Source organism: Wyeomyia smithii, chromosome 3, assembly GCF_029784165.1.
Source record: "Wyeomyia smithii strain HCP4-BCI-WySm-NY-G18 chromosome 3, ASM2978416v1, whole genome shotgun sequence".
Taxonomy (NCBI): Eukaryota; Metazoa; Arthropoda; class Insecta; order Diptera; family Culicidae; genus Wyeomyia; species Wyeomyia smithii.
In genome coordinates, this window is record NC_073696.1 from 100,551,269 (window position 1) to 100,571,079 (window position 19,811).

The following is a 19,811-nucleotide window of genomic DNA, read 5'->3' on the forward strand; positions in this document are numbered from 1 at the left end:
TCGAAGGCCTAGTTTCCCCATAACTTCTGTTGGTTCCAGCTTGAGAATTCCTATGCTTCAGAAAGTCTTTTTTTTGAAAATTTGTTCCAGAAATGTCTTCCAGTACCGCAAAAGTCTACAGCGCATCGTTTCTATTTCTGTCTCCTGCATCTTCAAAATTGAGCTTTATAGACATAGTTGTCCCACGACTTTTATTTTATATATCATGGCATTGTTGTGATAAATACATCAACTCACCAAAAGCATGCGAACTTTAACAAACCCGTACCCGATGTTGTCGTATCTTATTCACTAACCGATCTGAAAATAGGCGAAATGGTGCCCATCGCTGATGGCAATAAATCGTACATGCCTTTGATGATGAATATGATATTCTTTGCTCGATCAAGACAAACGAAATTCTAAGAAACAAATAAAAAGACTCTAATTTACTAATGAGGTGTAGAGAATAAAACTTATTCGGATATTTTTGTATTTCAATTACGAACATTTCATTATCCCCAGTTGATCGTGTATCGAGTGCTATTTCTTACAGCACTTTTTCACCAGTGTTTGAGATGTCTGTCAGTTGCGGGTGTTGCTTCTTCTTTTTCGTCTTCTTTTTCTTAAAATACCCTGCATTCTAATTTTTTTGTGAAAGGACAAGAAATAAGATATAAATTGACAATTGCATATGAGAACTCGCGTAGGTACGAACAGCCTTTAAAAGCTCTTTTACTTGTGTCAGGGCCGATTTCCTTTGTGACAACCATGTTTCGATACCCACCACAGGTGGCCCACGATCGCTAAAATGCCGATTATTTGCTGTTTTTTGGTAACGGCTGCTACCAAAAAAAAAAGGATATTTTCAATATTTTTCCCTGCAGTGTTGCTAAAGAGAGAAAACATAACCAAGAAGGAAAACGGAGAAAGCAAATAGAAAGATATCTTGTACACTGTCATATTATGTTGTCAATTGTCATAAGTAATATTTTTTCGTAGAGAAGCATGCAATCGGAACTATAATCGTGAACTTATTTTGGATCATCGCAGTTATTAGAAGTTACGTTTTCTATTGTGTTTTGTCAACAGTTGATTTTTCAATTTAGTATTGTTAATGCTGGCATACAATCAAGTCGAAATTCGTAAGCGTTGTGTTAATATTGAAATAACGGGACCTGATCGCCACTGTTGCTTTGGTCATTAAGAAAAGTTGTTAATCCATTTAACCGGCGAAAACCCAGAAACAAGGTATTGAAATATCAGAATGTCGTCTGAATGGGAAGTGGTTGTTAAACAAAAGAAACCTCGTAAAAGTGGAGCAGACAAAGCTAAGGGAAATGCGGCTGGTAAATCGGAAATTTATAAAATTGAAGATGCTGGTGAGTGAGTTGATATGTGTCTATTCATAAGCATAAATAAAATTTAAACATGATATATGAGATAAGAGAATCATGGCTAAAAACAAATAGGTAAAAAAACAGCTTAAATCATCCGAAAAAAGAAATCATGTGAATATTTAATTTTATGTTATATAGGTATGTGTCGATAATAATAAGAAATGAGTAACATCTGCTGAAAAATTGCTCAAAATAGTAGGTTAGTGATTTTATATATTTCACTACAAAAGTATTTTTTTTGTAAAAAAAATCGTCGCTTTCACTAGAATTCATGCAAATTCGTTACTCGTCAGTATTTCATGATTCTATGATTACATCTTTTGTCACTGTGTTACTGACGCGACGACAAGAGAAGTAAAACACTTTGTGACTTCAACGCTAGTTCAGATGGTTACACGCCCTAAGAATACTTTTGTTGGTGTGCATCCAACCAGCAAGTTAGCGATGCATTTTCCATCGCACGCTCATCAGTATTCATCTAGTTTCTCGTGACGCGTGACACGCACGAAGTTCCTGCAGACGAAGGCTAAAATTTAATTTTTGTTTTTTGCTTTTTCCGATTAATTATAGACACGATGGATCAGATTCGGTCGTTGTACGCCAATGTGAAGGACGATGAGTTGTTCAATTTCAACCAGCACAACAACAGTGAGAAGAAGAACCTGGCTAACGGGAAGCACGTGGCACAGGATAGGAAAAAGTCGCCCGCCCGCAACCAGCAACAACAAACTAAAAGCAAACCGAAGCATGAATCTGAAAAACAACGTCAGCATGTAAAGCCAAAATTCAGGGACGTTGAAGTTGCACTCAAGGCTGTTGTTGTTGCCGATCTACGCGCCCATCTGTGGGCCGTGAATGAAAATTTCAAAGACAATCATCTTTTGATATTGAAGGCAATCACGACTTTTCTGAACGAAAAACTGCGGGTTGATAATGTCGATCCTATTTTTGCTGACAAATCACTATCCTATCCTTATAATGTCATTCCTCAGGAGCTAAAAGCCCTTATCGATGAGTCTATTGAAAAGGCCGGTTTGCAGATTTTACAATTTTTCTACGATTTATCGCTTTCGAATCTGGCTGAAGATATGAACAAGAATCAGCCACACATGGGTCACACGATACTGTTGCAAGCAGTCGCACTTCGGAAACCCCAGGTGTGCATTAACAATCTAGCTCGCAACGCAATTCTGCGGAACTCGTTTCAGAATCGTAGCAACATTGGGCTTAGTCTGCTGTGGGCGCTTGGACAAGGGGGTTTCCGGGATCTCAACGTTGGTTTGAAGGTGTGGCAGGATATCATGGTGCCCGTGGCCGAGCTTAAAACCTACAGCAAATATGTCTACGAATATGTTCACAAAATTCTTGTTAAACATAAAACTACCAGGTTAGTGTTTTTTGTTGATTTTTTTAACCATATATAAGATACTATTTCACAGTCACTAGGCAAAACATATTTCGACTAGAAACTATTTATAAATATTAGTGCCGCATTAATCTTTGCAACCAAATCGAAATGGTGACAAAAAATGCAAGAAGTTGTCATCCACATCGTGATGGAGAAAATGCGTCACTTTATATTCGCCTCTTCAAAGTTTCGGTGCTGTCGAAAGCGCAAGTGTTTTCTATTTTGAACAAGCTAGCAATAGATGAAAGAATAACACCAAAACAAAGGCATTCAAATCGGTTAGGAATCAGGTTACTATCGGGTATCGTATTTTTACACCACTATTACTGCCGCTCTCGGGAAGACTATCCCATGTTCGTTCACGCTTGCAATGACTTCCTGAGGACTTTTGTGTAGTAAATTTGTGTTAGAATCTGAAATTTGAAATTCAAAAAAATATTCCTGATTAAACATGGCTTCGATTGTAACTAACTTAACTAATTTAACCCCTTTTTAAAATGTTCATATCTTCTCCTTTTCTGTTTCAGGCTAGAAATTTCGTCCAGCGATTTTCTCACCATTCTAAGTTCTCTGTCGACGCAATCTAAAGCAAGCCGGGACGTCACTAAGATATTAGAGGAAGCTTCCAAGCTGCTCGTAGAGCGATATGTTTATAGTGCACCGAAAGTTTCTAGCACTTTTACGACCATGTTCAAAAACATCCAGTTCATTGCGAAGCCAGAACCCATCTTTTTCGGACTGATACTGTGCCTAATTGAAGACCCGGAGTGTTGGACCGCCTGGCGCGGTCTTTATAAGAAGAACGTGCAACAGACGGTGGCAGTTCTCAATTACATAGGTATTGTTTACTTATAATAGTTAGTTCTCAAATGTATGATCTTTAAGATGGATTATATGTTTCTAGATAATTCATCATCGGATTTCTCATTGAAGTTAATAACCGATAGACTGTTCGAACAATTTCTAAGTGACATTCAGACCATCAATGCTGAATTAGGACAAACAAGGAAGAAAGTGGAAGGACTTAAAGCTTCGGTTTCAATTTTACAGGTGAGTGGTTATGGATTGAGAATGCATAGGAGGAAAGTGTAATAACTGAAAGGATATATTTCTCTATTTTTCTTGGTGTATTCAAATGACGAACAATTAGGTACGTTAAAACTGTTGTATGTTGAATAACGCTTTATTCTGACAAAAATGCAAAAAAAAATAAAGTCACAAAACTTGAAAATTGGATAAAGAAAGATATTGGTGAATGTAACAAACAAAATATAGATACAAAGAAATAACAATCGTGAATCTAAACACAAAATAACAGAATTGGTTATTTCTATTGTCAGACATTATTTAACTAAATCGATAATCGCTAATCGGCGTTTAATTTTTAATCAACAAATTGATTACCGGAATTGTTACTTTTACTAGAAATCAAGCTAAATACGCATAATACATGTAATTAATAATGGTGTAAACCATTTCAAGAAATTTTTACTAGAAAAGGTACTTATTATTGCGTAAGTTGATTGCTTCAAACCATGTACACTAAGGTCGCTTTTTACGCGGTTTTTTTTTACGTGGATTCCGGAATTTACGCGGATTTCGGAATTTACGCGTTTTTTTTACGCGGATTCCGGAATTTACACGGTATTTTTTTTTGCGCTGATTTCGGTTTCTCTTCACTCGGATTGCAGAGTTAACGCTGTTTTTTTACGCGGATTCCGGAATTTACGCGGTTTTTTAACGCGGATTCCGGAATTAACGCGTTTTTTTATGTGGATTCTGGAATCTACGCGTTTTTTTTACGCAGCACGTATCCCCCGCGTAAAAGCGACTTTAGTGTACATGATTTCCAAAAAAATCGTATTGCCTGGGGTTTTGCTGAAAGTGACTTTGCCGTGTTTACAATTGCCAAAAAACTAGTCAACCGTAATTTTTAATCTTTGTTTTAATCTTTGTTCGTTATAAACGTCGCTGGTTGTTTAACAATCATTTTTTAGTTCTCAGAGTTATACTGGATTTTTCGAGAAAAATTTTCTCGTTTGCAATAAAAATAAAATGATCGTTCAGATACCCAGTACAAATTTATACTAACGAAATAATATGGGCTTCATGATTTGATGACCTTCTGAGTCTCTACTTGGACACCGCAAGCCTTCTAAAAAGCGTTTCAGGGAACACCTTCGAAAATTCAATTTTTCCTATTTTTTCGGAAGTAAGGTATTTAACCCCTTTAGGAGTTTTTTACCTTTTCAAATATAAACACAAAAATATTGCTTTGCATAGTTTTGGCTTAACAATGCTGAAATAAAATTTGTTGTGGAAAACTAAATGCCGTATGCTTTTTGACTTTTGTCAGTAAACTGGGCACCATTATTAGAGCGTGTTGTTAGGAAAAGTGAATCTACATGAAGCGATTAGCTATGTATTAGCGGATTGACGATTAGCGGCGCTAATGATTGGCTCTACTTTGCTACTTTTTTCAGACAAAAAGAACGAAATAAAATTTGTATTTTGGTTTGTTTTTAATCTGGGTCTTTTAAAAAGGTTTTTTCCACAAAAAAATGAACATTCTTGACAGTAGTTTGTATTGCTAAAAATTAATTTTTATTTTTCAGACAGTCGATAGTTGTAGATTGGATAATAGCAGAGACTTGTTGTCGATGAAATTTATATGAATCCTTAGGATCAATAGATCAGATTATTTTAGAAAATCCTGCGAAAGATTTTTTAGATTAAAAAATAGTGGTTTTAGCTACATCGAAATTGGGCGCTAGAGGGTTAAGTAACTCAACTGGAGTTAATTAAGTTTTTGAGAGACCCACAATATGTCCAAGGAATTTTCAAGCATTATTTTACAGAAGATTCGTGAATATAAGATAAGTTGACAGGTATCGTTTAAAAAAGTCGTACCGAAAAGATTGTTTTAAATTGCTGAGGTGGTTTATGAATTGTAATGGCATCACTGTATGTCGATGACACTCTCTGTTCCACGATCTGACACGCGGAGGTTCAAGCTCTATGTATTTTTCAGTTGATTTTCTGCTTTCATAGCATATAGATGCGTAGTGTGTGTCGATCCGTTACAAGACTCACTCGTTTGATAGACTACAATACCTCTTTTATATCTGGTGTGCTGACGGTGTGTGTTTTGTTGGTTCTATCCTATACGGGGCAAGTGTGAATTGTACAGGTTCTGTTCGATTAGAAGAAAAAGAAGAGTATAGCACATTTTCTGCTAATTGCAATATCAAATGTTCTCTATGATCGGGTATTAGGCTATAAAAGGTTTAGTAAATTTGACAATGTTCCACAGAGTTGCTGATATTGTGACTAGTTTTGATGGTGGTTGATAGCCATCGAAGCCAATTAGGATGAAACCGTCAACATCGTATAACACGAATATGCGTTTTAAAATGGTGGAAATATGCTGTTAAATCAATCGTTGGAAGGAAAATCAGCTCGAGGAAATGCCACATAATGGTATTACACTTGATAGTAGAACGCGCTGGGAAAAATCGATAAAGAATTTGAATGTGACGCTCCCCGTTATGCTAGAGCTCAGCGCCGTTATGTAGTATTCGTCTGTGCAACCATGAATGGTTGATCTGGGGGAGGAGGAGATTTTACACAAAGCATCTGTAGTAGTGCCTAACATCATGGATGCTCATCATCACAATTACCACTACAATTTCTCCATACCATCACTGGAACCGCTGGAACAATGAACGAGGATATACACGATTGGTTAAAATTCAAGAATTGGCCCTGACACAAGTAAAAGAGATTTTTAAGGCTGTTCGCACCTACGCGAACTCTCATATGCAATTGTCAATTTATGTGTGAAAACAAAAGCAAAAATATTTCCCTCCTTCACTTTCGCAAGTAAAAACCAAACCAATATCAACAGAGTCGTCAGAGCCAATAGCGGAAAACAAGCACAAAAGTTAGCAAAATTTAAACGCTAATGTTGGCAAGACTGTGTAATTTGTTTTTCGCAAAAAATAATGCATGTTGCCTCGTCCAGTTATAAACTATTACACTCAGTGGCTTGAATGTCGATCTAGAGTGAATATATCCACCTGAGAACTACTGCTTGCTTGTAGGCTTCCTCTTTGGGACCCACACATGAATGACCAACTGAATTATATGTGAGATATAACAAGCGAGAAGAACCCATTAGTAGTGACTTTGGTTTTATACCTCTGAGGAATCTGCTCTCTATGTGATCAAACTTTCTTTTTTGACGTGGAAATCACCTCCCTCTAATGGTTCCGTTTAACTACTATCGGCTTGATTTGTTACAAAGTGCTATGAAGGCGCGCATGGATAGTGTGCTAATGTTGATCTATTTCCGAGTGCGAATTTGATGTATTTAACTAGAGACAACACTAATATACTATTTTGCCTTCGGTAATGCAAATGTCTCAGAACATGATAAACATAAGTTTATCACACATAAAATACGCCGAAAAATATAGGTTAAAAGATAACCTGTATCAGCAGACCCCACTTCAAGCGCGAATATTTCCACGCCGTATGCCTTGCTACAATGGCATTTCTCGTTTGCCGGTTTCCTATCTTCTGACCACGTTATAGGTTCCACGAGTACGAAACGTATCACGGCGTGGCGATTACTAACCCCCGCTGCTAGGGGTTTCGTCTACTGCCCTGATGCACTCTCCTGCTCTTTCTCGCCTGGTTTGGTTAGGTAAGCAGAACCATTAGTGATCACCATATAAAACTGAAGACACGTCGTCGACTTTTTCTTTTGCCAGCCGTGATAGCGCAGTAACTTAGCGCTTTTTTCGCTGCACATAGATGCACGCAACATTCGTTGGTCGCTTCTATTATATCATCGACGAAGACATCCGAAAGTTGTTCGTTTACCGGCTAGTGTGTCAGTGAAATTCTTCGGGCACTACTCTTCATTGGATGAAGCCTTTGTAGGACTTTTACTTTCATTTATCATGTTGATTCTCAGCCTTGTTTTGATATGCTCGTTATCTAATAAGATAAGGTGTTATTAGAATTTAGATAAATAAGGTAAAGAGTGGCTAGGGTTACCTTGGTTTATTCAGTGCCAACAATCGTTTTAAATAGGTAAATGTTAATAAATACATTTTCGTTGCGGTTTGTGCCTATTTGTGAGGTGTTTGCATACCGCATGTAAATGATTCGTGTACGCGGAGGCTCGGCCTTGAAACTTAATTAGTAGCTACACATAAATCTAATGAAATACACGATTTGCTTGTTGCAAACAATATCCAGACTCATACATAAAACGTCTCATGTCATGGGAGAGAAAATTGCAATTGCACCCCCAAAATTAGCTCCACGTCAAAAAAGCAAAAGCATCTTAGTTTCATAGTCATCTCCTTTGATGAAATACCTTAACAGCTATCATGTTTTCTCGCCGCTAATGTGTAGAGCAGATTTGGTGCTGTTACTGTGCGCAGTGTACTAACCGCATCTGATAACCTCACCTATTTGATTTCAATAGAGAGGATGGAATGATCAATAATGTAATTGAAATTGGCGAACTTCAAGCTTATACTCGTAGCAAACATGTGTGCATGGATAGGTTACACACAACCACAATTGTGCCGGTTTAATTTCGGGACACCCCATAAACCAAAAAAATGCAAACTACCACATGTACATCGAAAAAGAAAATGTATGACGTGTCGTCAATTGATTGTCAAAGCTAAATAGTTGAATTGGTTTAAAGGTTTAAATACCGTGTGTTCGTTGTCCAACGCTTAAGCAAGCAGCGTGTAGCGGTGTCATGAAAAGTATGCGCTTACAATCAGCGGCTGCCACGCGTTCCACACATAATGCTGATGGCTACTTTCGCAGACAGGCAGACTGTGTTCGTGTGCAAGGTGGTTATGTTTACGGTTGTACTCTTTTTTTCAGTGTTAAGGATAGCTGCGAATTGAGACTGTAGCAACTTTGTATAGATAACATAGTACCTACCACGATATGTGCGTGTATTTGTTGTGCTTTTTTGTTAGCATTTACATTCGGTTCCACATTTAACCCATCAAATCTTCAACGTTTTAGACGTCCTTTTAAATCTTCATCACTGCCCACCTGCCTAGTGTATAAATTTAAACCAATTGAGCGGGCAAACGATTGTAATGCAAAAATTTCACCCTCATCATGAATTTCGATGCGGTTAAATGGGAGATTTTGTTCAATATAAACACAAAACCACGCCAATGATCTGCAAATACGTAAAAAGTAAATCGACCTTTTTCATTTAAATTACACACGTATTTGACTCAGCAAACTGAGTAGGGGTCTTCACGTCGAACTCGTAAACAAATACAAAATTTTCTAAAAGGACGAACATATTTTGTACCTATAGATCAAAAAGTAAATAACATCGAAACGAAAAAAAGGATTATCTTTGATTAAAGTTTGTATGCAAGTTATGACGTTTTTAACTTGCACTCAAATAAATGTTGAAAAATAACACTTTATTAAAATTATTATTATTATTCATTTCACTTGCCTTGACTCTCGCTGTAACTGGACTTGTATGTTGCTCCATTAAGCATTTATGCTGTCGAAAAAACAAAATAAACAACACGGCTTGAACTTAATTTCTTCCCCTTCCAATTTTCAAGATTGGAAGGGGGGAGGGGATGGGGGAAGTGTCATGAAATGAAAATAAAACTTCTAAATTTGCACTAGGCTGGACCGCCAATGCACGATATCTGAAAACTTTGGAGCTAACCATCAAATTAAAGTTGAGGGGGTCAGAAACAATCTTGCAAAAAGAACTCAAAAATTGTCCTGAGAGTTATTCAAGTACAGCTGCTCTTCTATACATTGAAAAGGCTTTCAACAGTGTTTGGCATCAAGGTTTGATTGCGAAATTGTTAGCTTCTAATTTACTCATTTTTATAATGAAGATTTAAGGAAATTATCTGATCTCTGATCTGATTTCCTGTCAGAGCCGTCATAGTTAATAATAGTTAATTGATCGAAAAAAGGAAAAAATTGACCTAGAGCTCAAACTTAAAATAAAATAAAAAATTATAGCCTTTCGACAGGTAATTGAGTTTAATCAATTCCCCATGGAAGGTATTTATATTAGTGGCCTTCCGGAAGTTTACCGGAATAATTGCCATGGTGGACGAAAACATGCGTGTTGGCATGTTTTTGAGTGCTTTCTTCGTTTTATTTATCGATTCCTTCTCAAATTTTGCGACAAAATTGTTGGAGTAGGTCTTACGCTTCTGGTTTGCTCAGAAACTATGGATGGGACGCAACTGGAGGACGTTGCACAGTGGAACACTTAGAACATCAAACCTGATCATAATTATTTTCAAAAAAATTTTGCACTGGAAACGTATCATATTGTGACAATAAATACTAATGATTGGATTTGGATAACTCTTTGCATGGAGTAACCCACCCTAAAGTGATGGATGACATTTCTTATAATGAAATTTAAATTCAGTCATAGTCGGGTTAAAATTCATCCAAATACTTGAATTTATCATGAAATGACTTTTCAGTACACATTTCAGTCGTTTGACGAAGTTTCATTTGGGTAACCAAGGCTACAGCTTCCAAGAAACGAAAAAATAAGCATTTTTTGATTATTTTCACATAGCGATAAAACACGAAACCGGAAGCATCCGGAAGGTTTTTTTTTCACCATTATAACCAAAAATATTAGCACTTTCACGTAATATAAGCCGTTCAACCGGATTTTGCCGGAAACATAACTTATTCCATTTTGAGTTAACTTATAAAAACAAATCTCGCGTAATTTTTCAAAGGGACCTAAGTAACAATGACAGATTCTCTCATCTCTCACTTTGTTTCGTTAATTACGTCGTCATTATATATATTTTCTAAGCTTTCTTCCCCTCAATCGAGAGATAGTAATACTGTCTTGCTTACTATGCATTGAGTGTTATGAAATATGAAAAAAAAAACATTATTATTGATCAAAGAGAAAGTAAACAAAGAGAGTCTCTCAATGTTAGATAGGTCGCTTTGAAAAATTACGCGAGAAATATTTTGGGTTTTATTATATTGATTTGGACAAACACCTGGGTATTTGGAGAGACCAGCATACATGCTAAGTACACATTTCTGTTCGATTAACTTTCTTTAACAATCTCCATCTTTGTTCAATTTAAAAATCACTTGTTTATCTTCGGGACGTTATATTTCAGCTCACAGTATCAAAGCGTCATTATCATGCACAAAAACTTGAATTGCGGTCGGTTCAAACCTCTCGTTAAGACCGTAAACATATCTTTTGGATGTTGATGAGCTGTCAAGTGATCATGCATACATCACACTTCAAAATGAAACACTACAATACAAAGTTGACTTACTTTGAATTTTTCACTTTTGATCAGGTTTTAAACGTATTTACTCCTATGTGCGTTGGGCGGGTTGGCCGACCTAGGTACCACATCGATTTTCAGCCGTTTTATCTCCTCAAACGATTGCTTCGAGTAGTGGGCCGACGCCAGATCCGGCTAGAGCACCGCGTCTTCGCCCGTATAGTATTTCTTGATGAACGATGCAACTTCCGGCAAGCACTTGTATTGCTAATTGCATCTGAAACGCGAATAACAGACAACTTGCAAGCGAAATGCAGACAACGTGCACGTCAGGTTGATCGTGTACCAGTCCACCAGAGCGAACGCGACAGAATGCCTTCGTTAATCGTATCTATCGAGCTATTGATATCCCTATACCGAATAACAGTGAATGACAATGAACTCATGTCCTGGGCTCAATCTGATTTGTGCCCGCTGTCAGATAAAAGACTATGAGAAGTGGCGGTGATATGCTATCTCGTTTACACATACGCTGAGATGTTAGCCCTTGAAACCTGGCGCGATGCCATAGGGGTGATATCTATACAGTCTATCGCTTCCACTCTCGTATGCTGGTATACGATAAATATGACGTACATTGTTGTTTATTTTGTAAACTTGTGCGAATCGCGCTCATTGTATCGTTACTGAGTCTGCTACAAAGTTTAATCCAATCTTTTCTAGTCATTTAAAAAGTCTGTACTTATCCGTACTTTTCACAAAAACCTGTAAATTGTACAGTACAAAATCTTAATCAATAGTAGGAGGGTGGTATCCAAGACACGACCGCATAGTTGACTACGACTAGGGGAAGGGGTGATAAAATGGACACCCTAAGCCATTTTCCAATTTCCTCCACAGTTTAACACTACAACTATGAGTCGATAGCGCACATTAACTGAGCCAATCATGGTTAATACAAAAAATAAGAAGAAGTACTCAAATATGGTATTTTTCGTAGTTTTCATGAGCATTTTCGAGCAGTTTTTTGGGGGTAGAATGGACACGTGTGGGTAAAATGAACATATGGATGTGGTAATATGAACACCTTGGGCGTGAACATTAATTATCCCTTAACAGATAGTAAAATGTTGTTCCATAGCACGTGATACACTTATGCATTCACCAACAGTTTAATTTTCACCATTTGTCGTAGAATTATTAACAATATATGACCTTATCCACAAGAAACTGATAAATGGCGGAAGCTTTTTTTACGGACATTCCGAATTCAACGGTACGTTTAGCCGCTCTCTCTGTTCATTGGTCAAAGTTTACCTTTGCGTTTTTCTGATATAAACACGAAGCATCTAGATTTTTCAATGGAAATTAACACAATTTTTTCCCCATCAGCATGGGCTGTCCATTTTACCCGCACATACATATTATTGAAAATACCTAAATATATCGAGAAAATCATTTGAACCATTACTAACCTTTGATGATTTCTGCTGGTTAGTAGTCTGAGTACAGATATTTGCAGAAAAATCGTTATAATATACTGTTTTACACTAGAAAAAACCTTATTTTTTGTAGGCCAAAATTAACATCACCACCACGAATGTACACGTGTTTTTTGTTTTTGTTTATTATTTTGACTGTTTCATGTCGCATACTTTATCTCAAATAACTTCTAGTGCCTCTAAGATAAGGTGCCAAAGAAGTTTGTACTATTTTTCAACGTAATAGTCGAAATTTGAACGGATGTCCATTTTACCACCCCTGTTCATTTTACCCACAATTCCCCTACAATAGTTTTATATTTGCTTTTAAAGCTCTGTTTGATTTGAGTTCGTTTTACTTTTGGCACGGTTCACACATGTGCCAAAAATGAGCGGTTACGTTTAATCACATTTTGTAGTTTTCTTGATTTATTTTAACCAATTCAATCTTAACATCCTCCAAAACAAAGGATGCCGGAGCGAATAAACGAAATAGGTAAAACGGTTCCTGAGATATGACTGGAATATGTTCTGGCAATATAGTGTATAGGCAAAGCAGTACTATGTTTCTAATTACTCGGGTGGTAATATCAAGTATCTAGGTCGTCAGCCGTAATTCATCAAGCGACACCTCAAACCACTTGGAACTAAAACTAGTTCATGGGGTCTGTATTTTGATTATTTATTTGCAGCACTCTCTTTTAGAAGAAAAAATATTCTCTTTAACATTGATGAATATCTCTCATTCCAATACAGTCAATTTTCCCTAATATGCGAAAAGGCAACCTTCTATAAAATAATAAATTGAGTACGATTCAGTAGAAATTAAACTCGCTTGGAACTGTAAACAAATTCGATCTAGCGAAATCAAAGGTTGTGGATCTCATCTTTTTCACTTGGGTTTACTTTTTTCATACATGCAAACGCTAGTGAAAAAAGCAGCATGCAAGTGGAAACTTGTGTGCATTTATATTCTGTCAGTTGCAGCCAATTTTCATTTCGCTCGGAGTGTAAACTCGTGAATTTCGCTTCACTTAATCTGTAAACTGCAGGCTGGTGAAAAATCTGCGTGTTCCTCAAACGGGTTTTCACGACAGTTTTCGCAAGCGAAAATTTACGCTTTTTCACTTGTCAAATTTTTCACTTCGCTTGGAACTGTAAACTATGCTTCACGGGAAAAATATCGATAACGAATTACAGTTGTATATTCACAAAAAATTTAGAATTGACATAGAATTTTATGAACATGTTAACATTCAATTCAGGTCAATTTAAACATTTTATCAGTATACAGAATCAATCAGAAAAAAAAATAATCAGTTTCAAGATACCAAAGAACAACAAAGATACCATATTTGAAAGTCATATGTCTGTTATCTTAAAAAATAAACAGGGCTAGAGTGATGCACAACATTAGCCTCAGCAATTAATATTTGCATAGTGTTGTTAAATTACAAGTAAGGTTATGGAAAGTAATATTTTCTTGTTGATGCTAATGCAAAACAAAAAAAAATATCGAAAAATACAAGTACAAATGTCGGAACTCTAATATCAAGATAAAATGAATTTGCAACTAGGATTGTCATACTGAACTAAATTCATTTAGCTAGCAAAATATAATCATCAGTACAGCTCGTTTAACTACCTATTCAAAGATCTATACGGAGCATTTTGGTTTTCTGTTGTCTATTAAATACCCTATATTTAGTTTTTTAATAAATCTGAGAAAAACAGAGCGTAGAGTTAAAAAAAAAAAACAACGCATTTTATGTGTACAATGCACCAAATTTGTATACCCTGCTATCTGCCTCTACCGACACGTACAGAATTTTGTTGTTTCCGGCGGCGCAACGTATTTTGCGGCACCCGAATAATCATATTAAATTCTGATATTTGCTACTATACACAACAAAAAGAAGAAGATGACAATTCAAACGGCAATTCGATTATGTTCCAGATCACAAAACGATACCTACGCATTAACCCAACACGCCTCACTGTGCGTCGACAGCGGCAATGTAGTCTTCACTTGGCTTGGCTGCATACAAATAAATATCGAGTTCTTCTGCACTTATAGACGACGAGTAACCAGTGCTCTATTCATACATTGCTCGGTGCAGTATTGTTGCCTGTGCCAGCATGTTTCCTTTCAAGATATCAGTATTAATAACATTCTTACAGCAGAACGTAAAATTGCCCGATAGTGGAGGTGGTTACGAACTTTCCGAAAAAGCTTCACCTTCAAGACATCAAAATAGTCTAGGCTCATGGAAGCAAACATTAGTTGACCTATTGGGATTGGGATTGTCATTTTTTTTTGCCACTGCTATACAGTATATCATAGCAGGCAGTTGGTGTCTACGCATGAAGTCTGTGTCAGGCGTGCTGGGATGAAATTTTCACTGTTTAACAATGAAATGATAATGATAACCGAAGAATCACAAAATTGTCCATCATTTTATCAATCCAACGACACATTGATTATTGTGATCCATCGTGTGGTTACTTCAGTATTAACGTTTGAAATTTTTCATTCCGACGTTACACCTTGGTTTCAGTTTCCACAGAATGTATCTCGATATAGTGCGGTTAGACGTAGTCCTACGTCCAAAACGAAAAAATCGTGCAAGTCTTACTCTTTTGACTAACAAAAAAATGCACAAGAGTAGTTCTTGAAGTTTTCGAAATCGATTTTTTTATAGTAAATCTCTTAAAAATGCATGAACTGTCGAGATCTGTTGTCATCTAAAAAAAAATTGTGTGAAAAAAATAACTTTTGCGCTGAGAGACTCGAGCTAAGCCAGTAGAACACAAGAAGCACTCCCAGCTCGAACAATTTTTTCATCAATCAAAAACCTGAAACTTTGACCGCTCTAAGGCTTTACTTCCCAAAGTCCGATTGAGCTGTACATAAATCTGTAGCTTTATAATCTCTCGATCAATGATACCCATCAAAAAATCTGTCGCTCGCACATGTCCGAACATAAAAAACATTACCTTTTTTCGGTTTTGTCTGATAGTTTCGTGTGGTTAAGTGCCCACAGCGATATTTACCGAGTGGATACTACTACCCATACTACCCACATGAACCGCCGCCCCTGTATATGCTCATGTGCAGCGGTACAATTACAGAAAGATTTATTTTCATAGAAGGTTTTTAATGCAACGCATGCACTAAATTGGTTACTCGTAATATATTCGCGACATGATTCCCTAACTTACAGTAACCAAACAAAGCAACAACTAGTTTCCGCTTTGGAAAAACAAATTAGTCTAAACTTGATTTTTAGATTCACAATATTCTAATTGGGCAAAATGGATAGTTCCGTTCAAAAATTTATACCGAACTGGTATTTCCGTGCGAAACTTGTTTTTAATCAATCATCTTTTATTATCCGTCCTGTATCATAAACGGCTTGTGTATTGATTTGAGCGATTGAAGCGCAATTTCATTTCGACGCTTGTTCGTGCTCGTAGTTGTAAACGTGTACGCTGTGGATTGTGAGGTCACCAGAGATAATATAGTAGTGACTTTATCTCCCTTCTTAGATTGTACAGCTTACTAGGTAATTTACATTTAATTTTTTCTTTCGTTTGTTTTATATTGCAACAAGGAAGAACCATAAGTGCTGTAGCAATGTTCAGTGAGCATATTTTTCTGGCAATCGGTAATTCGAGGTGCGACTACCTGTGCCTCTGCTAGTAACTGCGTTGCGTAGTGCTGCTGTAACTGTTAGCGATTAATATTATGCAAACAAAACCGTGCCCGTGTGTAAACACGCGAGTCGGTTTTTAATTGTGGTGGTTCAGTAGAGGGGGGTAATATTTCTAATCGTTATCGTATTTATAGCATTTGTTGCTTCATGCTCATATACGAGAATTTTTAATACAGTACGCATTCTTTACGCATGGTTTTTTTTTTTTTCAATTAAATTAACTTTTGTCTGGCATATCTGTAAGGGTACCCCGACGATGGAAAAACACATACATTTGTATTAATTTATCTGGTATCAGTGGTAGTTTCATTCGTCCAAATATTCATCAACCGGTTCCGGTATTAGCATGGTAAATCAGGGCATTATCAAAACTATTATAGTATCAGCCAAGTATATTTGTTGGAATTACGCTAAACTTATCGACTCTTCAAATATTCAAAATCTTAACAAAAAGTGGAAAACAATTCACCTTGCGCGCTTCAGAGAAATATCCATGATTTCCTCCGAAGGCCCTCGCACGAAGGCTAATTAACTAAATAACAACATTCACAGATTAAAAACAAAATCATTCGTTGACAAGCTACAAAGAGGTACATATCGATAGGGTCAGCCAGCATTGTACATAGATAAGTTACATAAGTGATAAGTGCAACGTGGAAGAAAAGCCAACTTAACAATAATGGCACCAAAGGTACCCGAGAAGAAAAATCAAAACAAGAAGGCACAACAAAATTCAAACAAAGATAAGAAGGTAAAATATAATGTTGACTCGAATTGTTCAAATTTAACCTATATTTATAAAGCACATGTTCTACATAAAAATGATTGTAGTTGTCGTAAGAGTATAACCTGTCCTTATCTTTCCACAATTAACCACTGATTCGCAAATCTGATTCATTCTTCTTTTTTTTCTTTCCTTAGCAAATGCAGGAAAAAGTCACCTCCAAGAAGAACAAATCCGCCAAGCCCACCAAAAACCGCTCGTCAGGACCCGTTCTGGTGTGTTGTACCTTCCTGTTGGGCACATTCCTGCTGTTTGGTCTGACCGGTGGCCTAATCGGCTTCGACACATACCGAGCTGGTGGAGTGTTCGAGAAGTCCCACACCGGCCAACTGCTGAAGCAGGCGGGCCTGCTTCCGGCGGTACAGGATGCGTGGACCTGTACGCTCAAACACAGTGCGCGGGGTTACAAGTGGGCTGAGGAAAATCTACCCGTCTATTACCAGAGCACCAGTAAAGTAAGGCTCTGATGTGCATTTCTGTTGTTTCCTTATACAATTGAAATGTTTTGTTTATTTTGCTTTTCAGGTCGTTGGACCATACGTTGAATTTTCGATAGACTTCAGCAAAATTCTGTGGAATGGAGCCAAGAAGGGCTTTGGCAATGTGAAATTGCTGGTTGAGCAAAAAACGCCTGCAGTAGTGGATTTTGTAAGTATCAACAACAATGAAACAGATTTAAATGTATATGGTATGCCTTATATACGTTCATTTTAGGTGGAACAGTACGCGCCTGGACTGCCGAAGAAAGTAGGGAACTTTGCCTGTTCGACGTGGTCCACAGTCAGCACGTTTTCCGTTAACACGTTCCATCAGAGCTGTGAATTCTTCAAAACAAAGGTGTTTATGTAAGTGTGACATAAGCTTCTCTCGGTGAATGTTGAAATTTATCGGATTTATTTCGTCGTTCTAATTTCAATAATCTAATAATGAAAACGTTCGATCATCATCTATAATACAATATTAAAAAAAATTAATTATGTGCAACGGACCTAATTTTGTTGACATATACTATAGACTCATCACTAATAATTTTTTAATTTGTATTATTCGCAATAATGCGTTTGTTGCTGTACTTCACTAATTTTAACATCTACTTCCGTTGCAGTGGTCAGTTATCGCCAGAAAACTTGGGGAAAGCCTTCAACAGTACCCAACAGGCTGCTGCTCAGTACTATAGCTGGTTCCATGATCAGGTTGACTTCTATGCCAAAATCAAGTAAAATGCAGCATAGCAGCAAGTGCCACCAGCAGTAGACTTCTGTATAGACTAAGCGTGAAAGCGAGAGTGCGTACGAATAATGAAAAAAAAAGCTAACGAAAACAACCAACAAAGTCGGGGAGCACAGAAGATCACGTAGCGAAAACCGGAGAGACTAGAATAGCCGCACGAACAACCAGTATGCAGTATGTTCCAAAATCGTAACTAGGAAACAAACATACATGTTTCTTATCGCCAGCTGGTCCACTCAATTCTTCAAACAAAGATATATGCTGTGCGGTAGCGAATTGGTAACGCTATCGATTGATGAGGAGCTAAGAATGATTAGTAGTAATTAGAAACTGTTATGTTCATTGTGAGTTAATGGAGTACCATTTATTCGGTAAAAGTGGGAAGCGCAAAAGTGAAGTAGGTACTATGTAAAAACCAGGTGAACTCTGAGGACAGCAATATTCTGATCGAGATGTGCATAATAATGATGATGATGATAAAAATTTGCATACCGAGTAACATGCAGTTGCCGACAGCTCTTTAACTTGTGGGTGACGGCAGGTGAAAAAGTAAAAGCTAACGAGCATTTGAGTAATTGCTACCGAACATTGTATAAGTACATTTGATAGACTTTTTTAAATAATATTTTACTAATTTAATTTTTTGTTTAATTACTAAGGCTCCAATAATTGTTTGATGGTGATAAAAAATATAAAAACAAAAAGAATACTGCACTACTTATGTTTAATGTAATGAAAGACATCCGTTGTGTTCCATTGAACTGGGTTGAAAACTAGATTCGATTTTCCCCCTGCTATTGTTAATGAATTTAAGCAGAACACGTTGAATCTGGAATATCTCACCGAAAGTAAATTGAATTAGACTTTGACCACGTTACTTATCTTAGTAAAGATAGGTCAGAGGGGAATCACTGCTGTCAAATTTCATATACATGTGTGCTTTATCGCAGATCAACATTGGTCCATGAGATGTGGCCCTAGCGTGGTTGGTAACGTCTCTGCTAACCACGCTCGACGCCTGGGTTCGAATTCCAACGCCGACGCAGGTGTCGATGTTTGTAGGGTGGCGTGATTCACTCACAACCAACCCAACTGGTCTAGATTCAATCCTAGCCGACACTGGGAGATTTTCTGAGGCGGAAAATCTGGATCACGCCTTCCATCGCATGAGGAAGTAAAGCAGTTGGCGCCGGTCCGGTAATCAACGGGTCGTAAGTTAGGGTCTTGGGTGGAGGCGCCTCCCGGGCGTCGGTGATTGGCACAACAACAGTGGCGGAACTAGACCGACGGAAAATAAGCGAGAATAAAAAAAACTCTGGTCCATGACGTTTGTAACTTATAAACAATAATGGGAAAAAAATCACTACACAATGCATTATTCATAAAAGTTTTCCTTGATTTCTCGAGTTTTGATAAAAGGACGTTCCAATACTATAATCACAGACAAACAGACGTGCCACTCGATTACAATTTCATAGAACAGAAGAATAACGATTAT

General features: G+C 37.2%; 1 protein-coding gene across 1 annotated transcript; it reads left to right on the top strand.

The window, feature by feature from the left end:
• Positions 1-949: 949 nt before the first annotated feature.
• Positions 950-19,027, top strand: LOC129727212 (transmembrane protein 214). Its single transcript, XM_055684786.1, has 8 exons — positions 950-1,361; positions 1,950-2,766; positions 3,315-3,625; positions 3,692-3,837; positions 17,221-17,538; positions 17,609-17,731; positions 17,798-17,928; positions 18,189-19,027. Exons 1-8 carry the CDS (start codon positions 1,247-1,249, stop codon positions 18,301-18,303), a joined length of 2,076 nt encoding a protein of 691 aa, XP_055540761.1. The 5' UTR covers positions 950-1,246; the 3' UTR covers positions 18,304-19,027.
• The last annotated feature ends 784 nt before the right edge of the window (positions 19,028-19,811 follow it).

Bases quoted from the DNA above. Each gene is read 5' to 3' on its own strand.
- LOC129727212 (XM_055684786.1), top strand. From the start codon at position 1,247: ATGTCGTCTGAATGGGAAGTGGTTGTTAAACAAAAGAAACCTCGTAAA. The intron at 3,838-17,220 runs GTGAGTGGTTAT...TTCTTTCCTTAG, and splicing joins CTTCGGTTTCAATTTTACAG to CAAATGCAGGAAAAAGTCAC. The intron at 17,929-18,188 runs GTAAGTGTGACA...CTTCCGTTGCAG, and splicing joins TTCAAAACAAAGGTGTTTAT to TGGTCAGTTATCGCCAGAAA.